We start from the raw sequence: 13,627 nt of genomic DNA, 5'->3' as shown, positions 1-13,627 counted from the left end.
AGCTCACCCAGCAGAGAAGTGACAGAGACCAGACTGATTTAGTTGGGGTTGGTCCTGCTTTGAGCAGGGGATTGGACTAGGTGACCTCCTGAGGTTTCTTCCAACCCTAATCTTCTCTGATTCTATGACTGGAACCCAGGTGTACTGAGCATTTCTGCACTGGGTCACAATTTCTCTCAAGTGTAACCTTATTCCACAGCAGCTGCTTGGCCCAGTGTGAAGAGGATGGGACAGGCACGCAGGATGCCTGGGTTCTAATGCTGGCTCTTCTGCTGACTAGCTGCTCGCTACTCTTTCTGTGCCTCAGTTTCCCCAACTTGCAAAATGGAGATGCTGGTGGCAATCTCCTTGGTCAAGGAGATGAGAGCCTATGGTTTGCAGTGGGGATCCCCTTAGTTTGGTGGGGGTGGCTCTGGAAGTTCGTAGATACCCCCGTGTGGCAGGCTAGGTGCTTGCAAAGACACCCCCTGCCCCCCGAGGGTTGCGTCTCCAAGGAAAGGCTGGTAACATGACGGGGCCTGCCTGGCAGTGGCCTCACCATGCTGGGGATCTGCAGCTGGGTGGCTGAGATCTCCCTGGCCCGGAGTGTGAGGAGCGGACCTCACAGATGCAGCCAGCCAGGTATGAGAGTCAGGTGCCCCTTTACCCGGCCATGGTGCCCTCTGGCTGGGAGGTGCGCTGTGGGGTTTGGGCATGGGGACGGGGGTGCTCAGGGACAGCGGAGGCAGGCTGAGGACCTAGAGGGACGGATGGCGTGAATGAGTGGAGGGGACAGGCTTGTTGCAATGGCCAGAGATTCTGTGATGAGTTTCCAGGCCTCTGCTTTGTGGAGTGGGGGCGGGGGGAGATTCTGGAGCTGGGGGAGGCTGGGGTGGCTCCCAGCTACCGCAGTCCCAGTCTCTTCCAGGAGGGGGCGCTGACTCTGATCCAGCCCAGGGCAGGGGACTGGCTGGCTCAGGGAATGGGACATGGGGCCTTTAGGAGGCGCCGGCTCTGAGCCTGGGCAGCCCATGGGGGCCAGGGCCGTGTCTGAGCCGCCACGTGTTGGATCCGGCTCCATCTCCTGGGCCCGGTTCAGTGCCGTCACACTCGGCTGCTCCGGATAAAAGTCACATCGCAGCTGTCAGCCGCGATCCCGTCACCAGCCTGCCTGCCAGGGTGCAGGCTGACAGCGCAGCGCTGGGCCACGACTAGACGCTTGGGGGTGGGGTGGGGGGAATACTGATGGGTCAAAGCCGCCCTCCCCCCGATGGAGACAGGATGAGAGGCTAGCCAGGTGCCTGAGTGCGGCTGCTTCTCATTGCCATGGGGGTTTGCATCAGCCCCCCACGCTCCTACTGGGCACCGGAAAGTCTCTGGAGAGAGATTGTGTGGGGATATTGGGATACATGCCTAGAGCATGTTTTTGGGGGGGTCTCCCAGGGTGAGGCTGTGTGCATGGCTCCAGAGGAAGGGTAGGAACCCCACAGTAGCAGATGGGGGACAATCTGCCCCTCACATTCGGGCTCGTGCTGGTCTCTATTAGCCAGAGAGCGGCGTAAGCCCAGGAGAAGCTGTTTCATCCTTGTCAGCATGAGCTGTTCTAATCCCGGCTAGTCTTCATATCTGAGCCATGAGCAATCCCTCCCTGAATCCTGACCTGGGTGGGATTCATGTGGCTGTGAGTTCCACAGGCCAATGGCGTGGCATGTGGAAAGGGACTGGCTTTGAATTTGTCCCCTTTCCGCCCAACATCCTTTCGCCCTTGGATGACGAGAGGGGGTGAGCCGAAGCTCCTGATCGCCCTTCTCCGCCCCCCACACCCCTCGTGGTTTTGTAGCCATCAGTCCTGTCCCTATTTATCCCTCATGTCAGGGAGTTGACATCTATTTCAGAGAAATGTGAGCAGCGGTGTGACAGGAGGGCTGCACTTTTCCGGAGAGCCAACAGTCCTTCCCCACCCCGACAGCCTTGTGAAAAATAGGGGAAACTAAGGCACACATAGGCTTCATAAAAATATGACAGAAAATTCCCACTTTGTCACAGTCCATTGCCCCAGACGCGGGGGAGGTGGGAGACACTCTCTGAAGCGGCTTGGTGAGAGGAATCAAGTCACACCCAAGGCTGAAGAGCATAGTGGGGAAACTGAGGCACTGTGTCTGGGCCACAAGGAACCTTGGATTTGAGGATCTGAAGATTTCCCAGTTGTTTCTGTTCAAGGGTTTTCTGAAGGGGTGGGGGAGATTTTTTTTTAATGGTGTCTTCACCTCTGATCGTTGACTGGTCTCAAGGCATTCTCTTATTAGGTAGATGACAGTGGTGTGTAGAGGGCCTGACCAAGATTGTTTGTGCTGGGCAGTGACTGAGATTGGGGGGGCGGGGTGGGGGGTTGCACACCCACAAAGATCAGCAAATGTCTGTGCCAACGGTGAATTGGGGTGAACACGGGGGCTGAAAGGAACACCCCAACCCACAGGCCCGTGATTAGAAATGGAATTTTGCCCGCTGTATGGACTGATTGATGCCTCGGGACGGGATATCCGGGCAGGTCAAACTACACTATCATACCTGGCTTTTCAGACGTTCAAATCTATGAAAAAGGGAGGGAGGGGAGGGGTGATTTTTTCATTTTTTTTTCTGTTTTTGGAGATAGAAATTTTCCAAAAATGATTTTTTTTTCACCAAATGATGGGATATTCTCGGCCCCCCCCCCAATAAAAATAAAGTTTCTTTGTTTCTTTTTTTAAAATCACCTTGTTTGAAAATGTCTCATTTTTGGAAAATGGCAAACCGTGCAAAATTTAAAAAACAACAACCCCCAGCAAACCACAAACAACTGGCCAATAAAACAAAACAAAAAAAAACCCCTTCCAGGTGGGGGGAGGGGAAATGAGGAGGGTTTGCGGGGGCGGGGTTGGAAAATTCCAAGCAAATCAAGCATGAGAAAGCAACCCAGTGGGTGTTGGCCGCGTTGTCACCTCTCATGCTTTTATCCCAAGCCTGGCGATGCCTGGTGTTTTTCCTTCAATCACCAGCTCCCGGAGGCACGAGATCCTGTAAGGATTTAAGCTTTCATTTAAAAATAAGTAGATTGGTGGTGGCCGAGAAAAACTTGGCAACGGGACCCCTAACGTTTCAAAAACCAGGAGGCGACTCACAAAAAGGATCTGCTCTGAAGCTTCGCTTAGGGTAAACCCTCGTGATTTTCGAGCAAGATCTCACGATTTCTCTAGGGGCATGATTCACGATTTCCCCCCCTGGTGACGCTGGGATGGGGCTAGCCACAAAAAGATCCAGGCAGTATCTGTTGGGGACCCCTTTTTTTTAAGATGATGTCCCCAGAGGGGTCCGTCAGTCACAGGAATCGAACTGGGGGGGGGGGGGGGCCTCACAGCTCCAGAAGCTGGGGGGGCACTTGGGCGGGACCTCTGCCATCTGAGCTTTAGAATCCAGAGTGGAGCACAGGGGCTGTTTTATACAAAGATCCTTTGCACGGCAGTGAGATGCAGCTGTCTCTGGGGTGGGACACAGAGGCTGTTTATACAGGGATCCCTCACCCAGCGCTGGGACGGAGCTGCCCCTACGAATGGGCTGCAGCTGCCTGAATGCTTAGGCTGGCTAGTAGAGGGGGACAGCGCTTGGGAAGCAATTTGCCGCTGTTGGTTTGTCACCAATGATTTTTGTGCCTCTTGCCCGCAGAGCCCGGGCAGGGAGGAAGCAAGGGCCAGTACCATGGAAAAACTCCTCCTGCCCCTTTTGATGCTCGGCACCATGGCGAAGGGTCAGCACTGCCCCGGCCGCTGCATCTGCCAGAACATCTCGCCCACCCTGACCATGCTGTGCGCCAAGACGGGGCTGCTCTTCGTGCCGCCATCCATCGACCGGCGCACGGTGGAGCTGCGGCTGACGGACAATTTCATCACCATCATCCGGCGCAAGGATTTCTCCAACATGACCAACCTGGTGCACCTGACCCTCTCCCGGAACACCATCAGCCAGGTGATGCCCTACGCCTTCTCTGACCTGCGGGCCTTGCGCGCCTTGCATATGAACAGCAACCGGCTGGCCTCCCTCCGCAACGAGCACTTCAAAGGCCTGGGCAACCTCCGGCACCTCATCCTGGGCAACAACCAGATCAGCAACATCCAGCCGGCCTCCTTCGACGAGTTCCTGGCCACCGTGGAAGACCTGGATTTGTCCTATAACAACCTGGAGACGCTGCCGTGGGAGGCCATCGGGCAGATGGTCAGTCTGAACACCCTGACCCTGGATCACAACCTCATCGACCATATCGCCGAGGGCACCTTCTCCCAGCTCCACAAGCTGGTGCGTTTGGACATGACCTCCAACAGGCTGCAGAAGCTGCCCCCGGACAACCTCTTCCTCCGGGCTCAGGTGCTGGCGAACGTCCGGGGCTCCCACCCGTCCACCTTGACCATCAGCTTCGGAGGCAACCCCTTGCATTGCAACTGCGAGCTGCTCTGGCTCCGGCGCCTGACGCGGGAGGACGACCTGGAGACCTGCGCCTCTCCCGAGCACCTGATGGATAAGTACTTCTGGTCCATCCCCGAGGAGGAGTTCATCTGCGAGCAGCCCCTCATCACGCGCCAGTACTCCTCCAAGGCCTTCATCATGGAGGGCCAGGGAGTCAGCCTCAAGTGCAAGGCGGTGGGAGACCCCGACCCCTCCATCCACTGGATCGCGCCCGACGGCAAGATGATCCACAACACCACCCGCGCCACGGTCTACGACAACGGCACACTGGAGGTGCACATCACCACGCTCAAGGACAACGGGGTCTTCACCTGCATCGCCTCCAATGCCGCCGGAGAAGCCACCGCCCCCGTGGAGGTCTGCATCGTGCCGCTGCCGTTGCTGGTCAACAACACGGGCCACATGAAGGAGCCCGACCCCGGCTCGTCCGACATCACCACCTCCGCCAAGTCGGGTGCCAACGACACCAAGAACCACCTGGAGAAGAAGATTGTGGCGGCTGAGCTCACCTCCACCTCGGTGGTGATCCACTGGCCCTCGGAGCGGCACATTCCCGGCATCCGCATGTACCAGATTCAGTATAACAGCTCCCTGGATGACTCGCTGGTGTACAGGTGAGGGCTGGGCTGGCGGACGGAGTCCATGGGCCATCAGCAGGGCTGGAACCAGGGGCATTAGAAGCAGATGCTAAAGAAGAGCCACTGGTGGCAGTAGTAGGTTGTTATCCTCTTAATAGCACCCCCAGCTTGTACGCACCACTTAACGAGTGGGCGATGCACCAGGTGTAACTGAAGCCTGGCCTCTCTCATCCCCGGGTAGCCCCACTGGCCACAGTGCAGCCAGAGGCAGAGGAAGGGTAGGAGAGTGGCCGGATATGGACAGACTCTGCTCACTAGCTCCCAGCCTGCACTGCCCTGTGGGGGTCTCTCTCAGTTCTGCCCTTGGGGAAATTCTGGGGGAAGCATCACAGCCATGAAACTGGCTGGAAATTTCCGTGGGTGGGGGATGCGGGGAGAGAGCTGTGGATCACCCCAATGCCCTGGCGAACTCAGGCCAGGAGAAGCAATGCTGCAGGGAAGGAAGGGGCAGGGCAGAGGGCTTTGAGCTCCAATTATCTGGCTCCATATAATTAGGTTTCCCAGAGTGACAGGTTCAAATCCCACCGCCGCTGCCTCAATTTCCACAGCTTACAAGATGCTAAAGGTCTGGCACAGCTTTGCTTCAGATCCAAGCCCCTCTGCCCAAGATTCCCCCTTCCTTGTGCACCTGGCTGTCGCCCTCCACCCCAGAGGTGGCTGCGTTCCAGTAGTGCGATCCTGGCTAGCCTTGGGCTTTGGGGTGAATGGCAACTGAACCCTTTGGTCATCACCAGTAGCGAGCCTGGCCACGCGGCTGGAATCTGTATCAGGAGATGGCGGGGTTTCCAGTCCAGCGAGGTGCAGAATCCGGGCCCTGTGACTCCATTTCTGGGTGGGATTAACAACTGCTGGGTCAGCAGGGTGTGAGCGGGAGGCAGGGGGCACAGGGCAGGGAGTTAATGGAGGGAAATTACAAAGGGCTAATGGCTCCCTCTGCAGCCTTTGAAAACAGGGACAGCAGAGAGTGTGTGTCTGTGTTATAAGCCATTGCTCATTGCTTAGTGTGTGTGTGAGCTATTACCGTGTGTGGGTGTGTCTGTAAGTTATAAGCCATTTCTCAATGTGTGTGAGCGCCCCAGTGTGTGTGTGTGCGTGCATGTGAGCCACTACTGTGCGCACACGTGTTTTGTGACATTCTTGTGTGTGTGACATTACTCTTTGTGCGTAGGTAAGTGCAGGAGTTGCTCCCCCTGCTGCTGAGATGCAGCCAGCTCTGGGGTGGGGCATCACAGCTGTTTATACAAAGATCCTGTGCTCAGCAGTGAGATGCAGCTACCTCTAGGGTGAGGCACAGGGGCTGTCACGGACCAAAAGTAGAGCTGTACAAATAACAGATTTTTTTGGTTTGCTGGCAGGTTCAAAAAAATTTGGGGTGGGGGGAGGAAAAATTGATTCCGGACCAACTGAAATTAAAATGTGTTTTGAATTTTTCAGCAAACCAAAAAAATCATGGCCGGTCAAAGAAACCATTTTCTTTCAAAAGGGAGGGCTTCTTATTGTAGGTTTTAAATTTGGCAGACATTTTCAAGCGAAAGGTCAAAAAAGAAAAGACAATTATAGCCTCTTCGGAATTATTATTACTACTTCGCTGATGTTCAGGACACAAACAGGCCGGCGAAACTGGCCCAAACCCAGCACTCCCCTGAACCTGAATTTTTTATTGCTATTAGGTGATTATGGTAGCACTGAAGGTCCCAGCCCATAACTAGGCCTCCCATTGTGCCAGGCGCTGTACATTTTATTACTATTAGGTGTATTATGAACATAAGAACAAAAGAACGACCAGACCCAAAGGTCCATCAAGCCCAATATCCTGTCTTCCGACAGTGGCCAGTGCCAGGTGTCCCAGAGGGAATGAACAGACAGGTTATCATCAAGTGATCCATCCCCTATCGCCCATTCCCAGCTTCTGGCAAACAGAGGCTAGGGACACCGTCCCTGCCCATTCTGGCTAATAGCTATTGGTGGACCTATCCCCCATGAATCCATCTAACTCCCTTTTGAACCCTGTCATAGTATTGGCCTTCACAACACCCTCTGGCAAGGAGTTCCACAGGTTGACAGTGCGTTGCGTGAAAAAATACTTTCTTGTGTTTGTTTTAAACCTGCTGCCTATTAATTTAATTTGATGGCCCCTTGTTCTTGCATTATGAGGAGGAGTAAATAACACTTCCTGATGTACTTTCTCTACACCACTCGGGATTTTATAGACCTCTATCACATCCCCCCTTAGGCGCCTCATTTCCAAGCTGAAAAGTCCCGGTCTTATTGATCTCTCCTCATACGGAAGCTGTTCCATCCCCATAATCATTTTTGTTGCCCTTTTCTGAACCTTTTCCAATTCCAATATATCTCTTTGAGATGGGGCGACCACATCTGCACGCAGGATTCAAGCTGTGGGCGAACCATGGATTTATATAGAGGCAACATGATATTTTCTGTCCTATTCTCTCTCCCTTTCCTGATGATTCCCAACATCCTGTTGGCTTTTTCGAGGGCCGCTGCACTTTGAGTGGATGTTTTCAGAGAACTCTCCACACTGACTCCGAGATCTCTCTCTGGAGTGGTAACAGCTCATTTAGACCCCATCATTGTATATGTAGAGTTGGGATTACGCTTTCCAGTGTGCGTTACTTTGCATTTATCAACATTAAATTTCATCTGCCATTTTGTTGCCAGTCCCCCAGTTTTGAGAGATCCTTTTGTAGCTCTTCGCACTCTGCCTGGGACTTAACTATCTTCAGTAGTTTTGTATCATCTGCAAATTTTGCCACCTCACTGTTTACCACTTTTCCCAGATCATTTATGAATATGTTGAATAGGACTGGGCCCAGTACAGACCCCTGGAGGACACCACTATTTACCTCTCTCCATTCTGAAAACTGACCATTTATTCCTACCCTTTGTTTCCTGTCTTTTAACCAGTTACCGATCCATGAGAGCACCTGCCCTCTTATCCCATCACTGCTTATTTTGCTTAAGAGCGTTTGGTGAGGGACCTTGTCAAAGGCTTTCTGAAAATCTAAATACACTATATCCACTGGATCTCCTTTGTGCACCTGCTTGTTGACCCCCTCAAAGAATTCTAGTAGACTGGTGAGGCCTGATTTCCCTAAACAAAAACCATGTTGACTATTTCCCAACAAATTAGGTTCATCTCTGTGTCTGACAATTTTGTTCTTTTACTGTAGTTTCAGCCAGTTTGCTCAGTACTGAAGTCAGGTTTCCCGGCCCGTAGTTGCCGGGATCACCTCTGGAGCCCTTCTTAAAAATTGGCGTCGCATTAGCTACCCTCCAGTCGTCTAGTACAGAAGCTGATTGAAATGATCGGTTACAGATGACAGTTAATGTCATGGTAGGAGTCCTACTTGCGGGCCAGGGCCCTATTGTGCTAGGTGCTGTATATTTTATTGCTATTAGGTGTATTATGATAGCACCTAGGCACTCTAGTTATGGGGTTGGAGCCTTGGTTCTGCCCATAATACACCTAAGAGCAATAAAAGGTACATTACGGCAGCACGGAAGGTCCTGCCCCATAAATAGAGTGCCTAGGTGCTACCGTAGCACCCCTAATAGTGATAAAATGTACAGCACCTTGCACAATGGGGTCCTAGCCCATAACTAGGGGTCCTGTTGTGTCAGGAGCTGTACATTTTATCACTATTAGGGGGTGTTACAGTAGCACCTGGCACTCTTAGTTATGGACCAGGACCCTACGGCGTGAGATGTTGTACAAACACAGAGCAGGAAGATGGTCACTACCCCAGAGAGCTTTATGAGGTTAGGGTTATATCCCTAGGATGTGCCAGGGGGCTGGGGCCTGGGCTACGGGGCAAGGGGCTGTCCCAGCAATTAACCAGTGTCTCCCCTCTCCCAGGATGATCCCCCCGTCCAGCCGGGCCTTCCTGGTGAACGACCTGGCGGCGGGGCGGGCCTACGACCTGTGTGTGCTGGCCGTCTACGACGACGGGGTGACGGCGCTGACGGCCACCAGGGTGGTGGGCTGCGTCCAGTTCACCACGGAGGGCGAGACGGCCCAGTGCCACGCCCTGCACACCCAGTTCCTGGGCGGCACCATGATCATCATCATCGGCGGGATCATCGTCGCCTCCGTCCTGGTCTTCATCATCATCCTCATGATCCGCTACAAGGTCCACGGCGGGCACGAGGGGCCCAAGAAAGCCAAGGTCAGCAACGTCTACTCCCAGACCAACGGCGGGCAGCCCCCGGCCTCCAAGCCCGCCGAGGACAAATACGAGACCTTCCAGGAGGCGAGGCCTAAGGAGGCGGGGCCTATGGAGGCGGAGCCCAAGAAGGACACGCCCGTCACCCCCGAACCGGACAAGAGAGACCCCAAGCCAGGTGCAGACCTCCAGACTGTGGCCCTGCTGTCCTCGGAGGAGGGCCAGCCCGAAAGCAGCGTGACCAGCTCCTTGGGTCTCCTCCGGGACAGTGGGCCGGGCGGCCAACACCGGGCCACGCTGGGCAGCGTGGGCCTCTTTCCCCGGGAGCTGTCGAGGACTCACCACCACCGTCACTCCTTCGACGGGGACTATTCTCTGTTTCAGAGCCACAGCTACCCGCGCCGGGCACGGACAAAACGGCACATGTCCACGTCCCAGCTGAACGCGGAGGGCTGCCCGCTGAGCCAACGCCGGGTCACCTTCAGCAGCACCGAGTGGATGCTGGAGAGCACCGTCTGAGACGGGCCCCGGGGCGGGCTGCGGGGGTGGCAATTTCGTCGGGCCCACGGGGCGCACGACCAGTTCCCCGGGGGCTTGGAGGGGACGGCTCCGGTTTCACCCACCCGCCCCAGACGGGGGTCCTGCGCCGATCCCGCCGACGCCGGCTCTCTTCCGCTGCGGTGCCTTAAAGAGCGGAGACGGAGGACAGAGACTGAAAACGCCACCCGACGGACGGAGCGAACGCAAGCATTTGGGCAAGGAGGGGACTGCCCGGCTGCAGGGAGAGGAAGGGGCGTGGGGGGGCTACGGGATGAGTTTCCAGAGACCCCCTCCACCCCATCTGCACCGGGCGGCACGGGAAGGACAGAGCAGGACTAGCAAAGACACATGCACAGATGACACGAAATTACAAAGATCCTTTTACCTTGAGTAAATCTTTATGCATTAATAACTGTCCGGGATGGGGGACGGAGCAGAGTTTAGTTGCAAAATAAACCTATTTCCCCCTGCCCCCGCAAGTGTTTCTGGGAAGGGGGCGACAGGCACCTGCTCCCCGATACAGACTGTGGGGGGCCTATTTATTGTATCTGGCTGGTCTAGATCATTTTCTGTGTTCAGTGTATTCAGTATCGAAAAAGTCATCGCCCTTTTCCCTGTTATTCCAAACTGTACCCTACTCTAGCAAACTCCCCCCTACACCCCGTGCCCTCCCCTTCCATCCATCCCAGCCCCCCAGCAGTACCCCATTCCCCCACCATCCCCCCACAACCTGCCCAACCCCCAGAGCCATCCCCCACCATCTCTCCCAGGCCCCCAGCAGTACCCCATTCCCCATCCTTCCCCCAACCTCCCCAGCTGTACCCCATCCCCCATCCATCCCCCACCCCCACAGCTGTACCCCATTCCTCTCCATCCACCCATCCCCCACAGTGGTACCCCATTCCCCATCCTTCCCCCAACCTCCCCAGCTGTACCCAATTCCCCATCCATCCACCCAGCCCCCCCAGTGGTACCCCATTCATCATCCTTTTCCCAACCTCCCCAGCTGTACCCCATTCCTCATCCATCCCCCCACCCCCACAGCTGTACCCCATTCCTTTCCATCCCCCCATCCCCCACAGTGGTACCCCATTCCCCATCCTTCCCCCAGCCTCCCCAGCTGTACCCCATTCCTTTCCATCCCCCCATCCCCCACAGTGGTACCCCATTCCCATCCTTCCCCCAGCCTCCCCAGCTGTACCCCATTCCTTTCCATCCCCCCATCCCCCACAGTGGTACCCCATTCCCCATCCTTCCCCCAGCCTCCCCAGCTGTACCCCATTCACTTCCATGCACCCAGCTCCCACAGCTGTACCCCATTCCCCATCCATCCCCCCACCCCCTCCACCGTACCCCATTTCCCATCATCCTTCCCCCATCATGACTTTTTAAAAGGAAAACGCTGTTTGAGTACCGAACACAAGTTTTTACATTAAAAACCTGTGCCCTCTGCCCCCGAACCTCCTTATTTCCTCATCCCCCCCCCCGATCCCTCTCCCCCCCACTGTCCCCTTTTGGGGCATGGCCCCCCCTTTTCAGGAGGTGATTAAAACCTTTTATGTGTGAACTGCAGCGGGGTCCGGCCTGTGTCTGTCATGTCGGGGGTGGGGGCTGGACGCAGAGTGGGGGGGGCAGGCGCAGAGAGCAAGGCGGGGGAGGGGATGGGGGTGGTGCCCAGACAGGGCGGGGGGGGGCACAGATGGCAGAGGTGGGTGTCGGAGAGCAGGATTCTGAGGGCAAATCCATCAGTGATGTGGGGGTGACGAGAGACCAGCTGGGATCCAGGCAGGTTGGGGGCGGGGGGTAACCTGGGTGCTGGGGGGACTACAGGTGGGCACTGAGGCCTTTGGGGCTATGGAAATATATGCAAATGTTACTAATTAACAAGCCCAAGAGCCGAGCAAAGAGGGGCGGGCGGAACCGGTTCTTTTGGACCCTGTCGGCTACATCGTTTGCTGCCCATCTCGCGACCCACTGGCTCCGGTCCCGTCCTGCCCGCCTGGCAGAGACAGGATGAGCCCAGAACGGCACGTCCATGAACATGGAATTAGTAGCCGGAAGGGCCCTCCCCGCATAGCCAGTGCCCCTGCCCCACTCTGCACAGCGCCCCCTACTGGGACAGGCCAGCACTGGAGCAGCTGGGAGCTCCTCCCACGCCCAGCTCTTGCCCCACTCACCACAGCGCCCCCTGCTGGGAGAAGCCAGGACTGCAATAGCTGGGGCTCCCCCCATAGCCAGTGCCCCTGCCCCACTCCCCACAGCACCCCCTGCTGGGAGAGGCCAGGACTGCAGTAGCTGGGAGTCCCCCCACCGCTGCGTGTGGCTGGGCACTGACCCCGCTCTCTGGGCGCAGGAAAGCTGCTGGAGGCGGAAGATTGGTGGAGCCGGGGGGAGGTTGCCATGTTGAAGGAAGGGCCAGGAAGGTGCCCCTGGCCTGTGCGCCCGCCCCAGAACTCAGCCTCCCCTGGGCCGGGAAGGGGGCAGGGCACCGGGGACACCCTGTGAAATTACAAACAGTCTCTGTGAAGGTACAGCCGGTGAAGGGCAGAGCCGACGTGTGTGTGTGTGTATGTGTGTGTGTGTACTGATTGGGGGCAGTGTGTGTGTGTGTGTGTGTGTGTGTGTGTGTGTGTGTGTACTGATTGGGGGCTGTGTGTGTGTGTGTACTGATTGGGGCAGTGTGTGTGTACTGATTGGGGCAGTGTGTGTGTGTACTGATTTGGGGCAGTGTGTGTGTGTGTGTGTGTGTGTGTACTGATTGGGGGCTGTGTGTATGTGTGTGTGTGTACTGATTGGGGCAGTGTGTATGTGTGTGTGTGTGTACCGATTGGGGCAGTGTGTGTGTGTACTGATTTGGGGCAGTGTGTGTGTGTGTCTTAGGAGTAGTGTTTGCGAGTTTGCCTGCACACATGCAGTAGGGGATGCGTTGCACAGTGCTGATCAGCTCCTGTGTGTCCTGGGGGCTGTGTCAGCCTGCCAGGTTCTGCCCCCCTGGCCTGCCCAGCCTGTCCAGCTCTCAGCGCTGCCGTCACTCTCTCCCCCGCCCCCCAAGCCGCACGGGGCAGTGCCAGGCCGCAGAGCCCGGATGGCAGGCTGAGCGGCTGGAGCAGCTGGATGAGCAAGGCACAGGAGCTCCCCGGAGAGCCCAGCTCCTTGCATTTTATGGGACGCTGAGCAGTTCACTGAAGCCATTGGCAGATGCAACAAGAAGAGCTCCTACAACGTGCCTGTGAGTCAGTCTCTGATCTGGCCTTAATCCCGCCCCCCCACCGCCCCCCATCTTTCCCATAACTTTAGTCCAATCCACCCAGCTAACAACCCTTCTTGCTGTGAATTCTTTCTTCCCTTTTTTCCAATTGCTCATAACTTTCCCAAGAGTTTCCCATCCAGGCGGCAGGTTTCCACGCGCCGGGGTGGAAAGTTCGCAGGCAGTCAGCCCAGCTGCTTTTGGGTAAGTCTAAAGAGAGACCCCGCCGCCTCCCCCCAAAAAACCCCCTCCCATGCTCCCATTGGAAAAACTTCCCTGGGTTCACTCAGAAGCGGCTGAGGACAAACGTCAAACTTGTCTTGTCTGGTAGATCTCACCGGGAAGATTAAAAAACAAGCCCAGCTTGGTAAGATATTTAGGTCACAAGATCCCAGCTCCTGGTCTTTTTTTGGGTCAGCGCAACCTGATGCGACCTCCGACATCTCAACATGACACCACCCCATTGTGATGTGACATTGTAACTTTTCATTGGCTCAATGCACAGATGACTAATCCCTGATGAGCTGGCTTTGACTAATTTCCAG

At 55.9% G+C, this 13,627-nt stretch overlaps 1 protein-coding gene across 3 annotated transcripts in view; it reads left to right on the top strand.

Annotated features, from left to right (window-relative positions):
* Positions 1-11,406, top strand: part of LOC102931110 (leucine-rich repeat and fibronectin type III domain-containing protein 1) — a 53,521-nt gene extending 42,115 nt beyond the window's left edge. For 2 of the 3 annotated variants that reach the window (XM_037884680.2, XM_043534773.1), the window contains exons 3-4: positions 3,679-5,087; positions 8,989-10,564. In XM_037884680.2, coding sequence (XP_037740608.1) covers positions 3,712-5,087; positions 8,989-9,814 — 2,202 coding nt within the window. In that variant the 5' untranslated portion in view covers positions 3,679-3,711 and the 3' untranslated portion in view covers positions 9,815-10,564. Of the gene's footprint in view, positions 1-3,678; positions 5,088-8,988 lie in introns of all 3 variants that reach the window. The other variant, XM_043534774.1, reaches the window with a different exon arrangement.
* The last annotated feature ends 2,221 nt before the right edge of the window (positions 11,407-13,627 follow it).

This window comes from Chelonia mydas, chromosome 23 (genome assembly GCF_015237465.2).
Source record: "Chelonia mydas isolate rCheMyd1 chromosome 23, rCheMyd1.pri.v2, whole genome shotgun sequence".
Classification (NCBI taxonomy): domain Eukaryota; kingdom Metazoa; phylum Chordata; order Testudines; family Cheloniidae; genus Chelonia; species Chelonia mydas.
The sequence above is the reverse complement of the archived record's forward strand: the minus strand, read 5'-3'. Positions and strand labels throughout refer to the sequence as shown.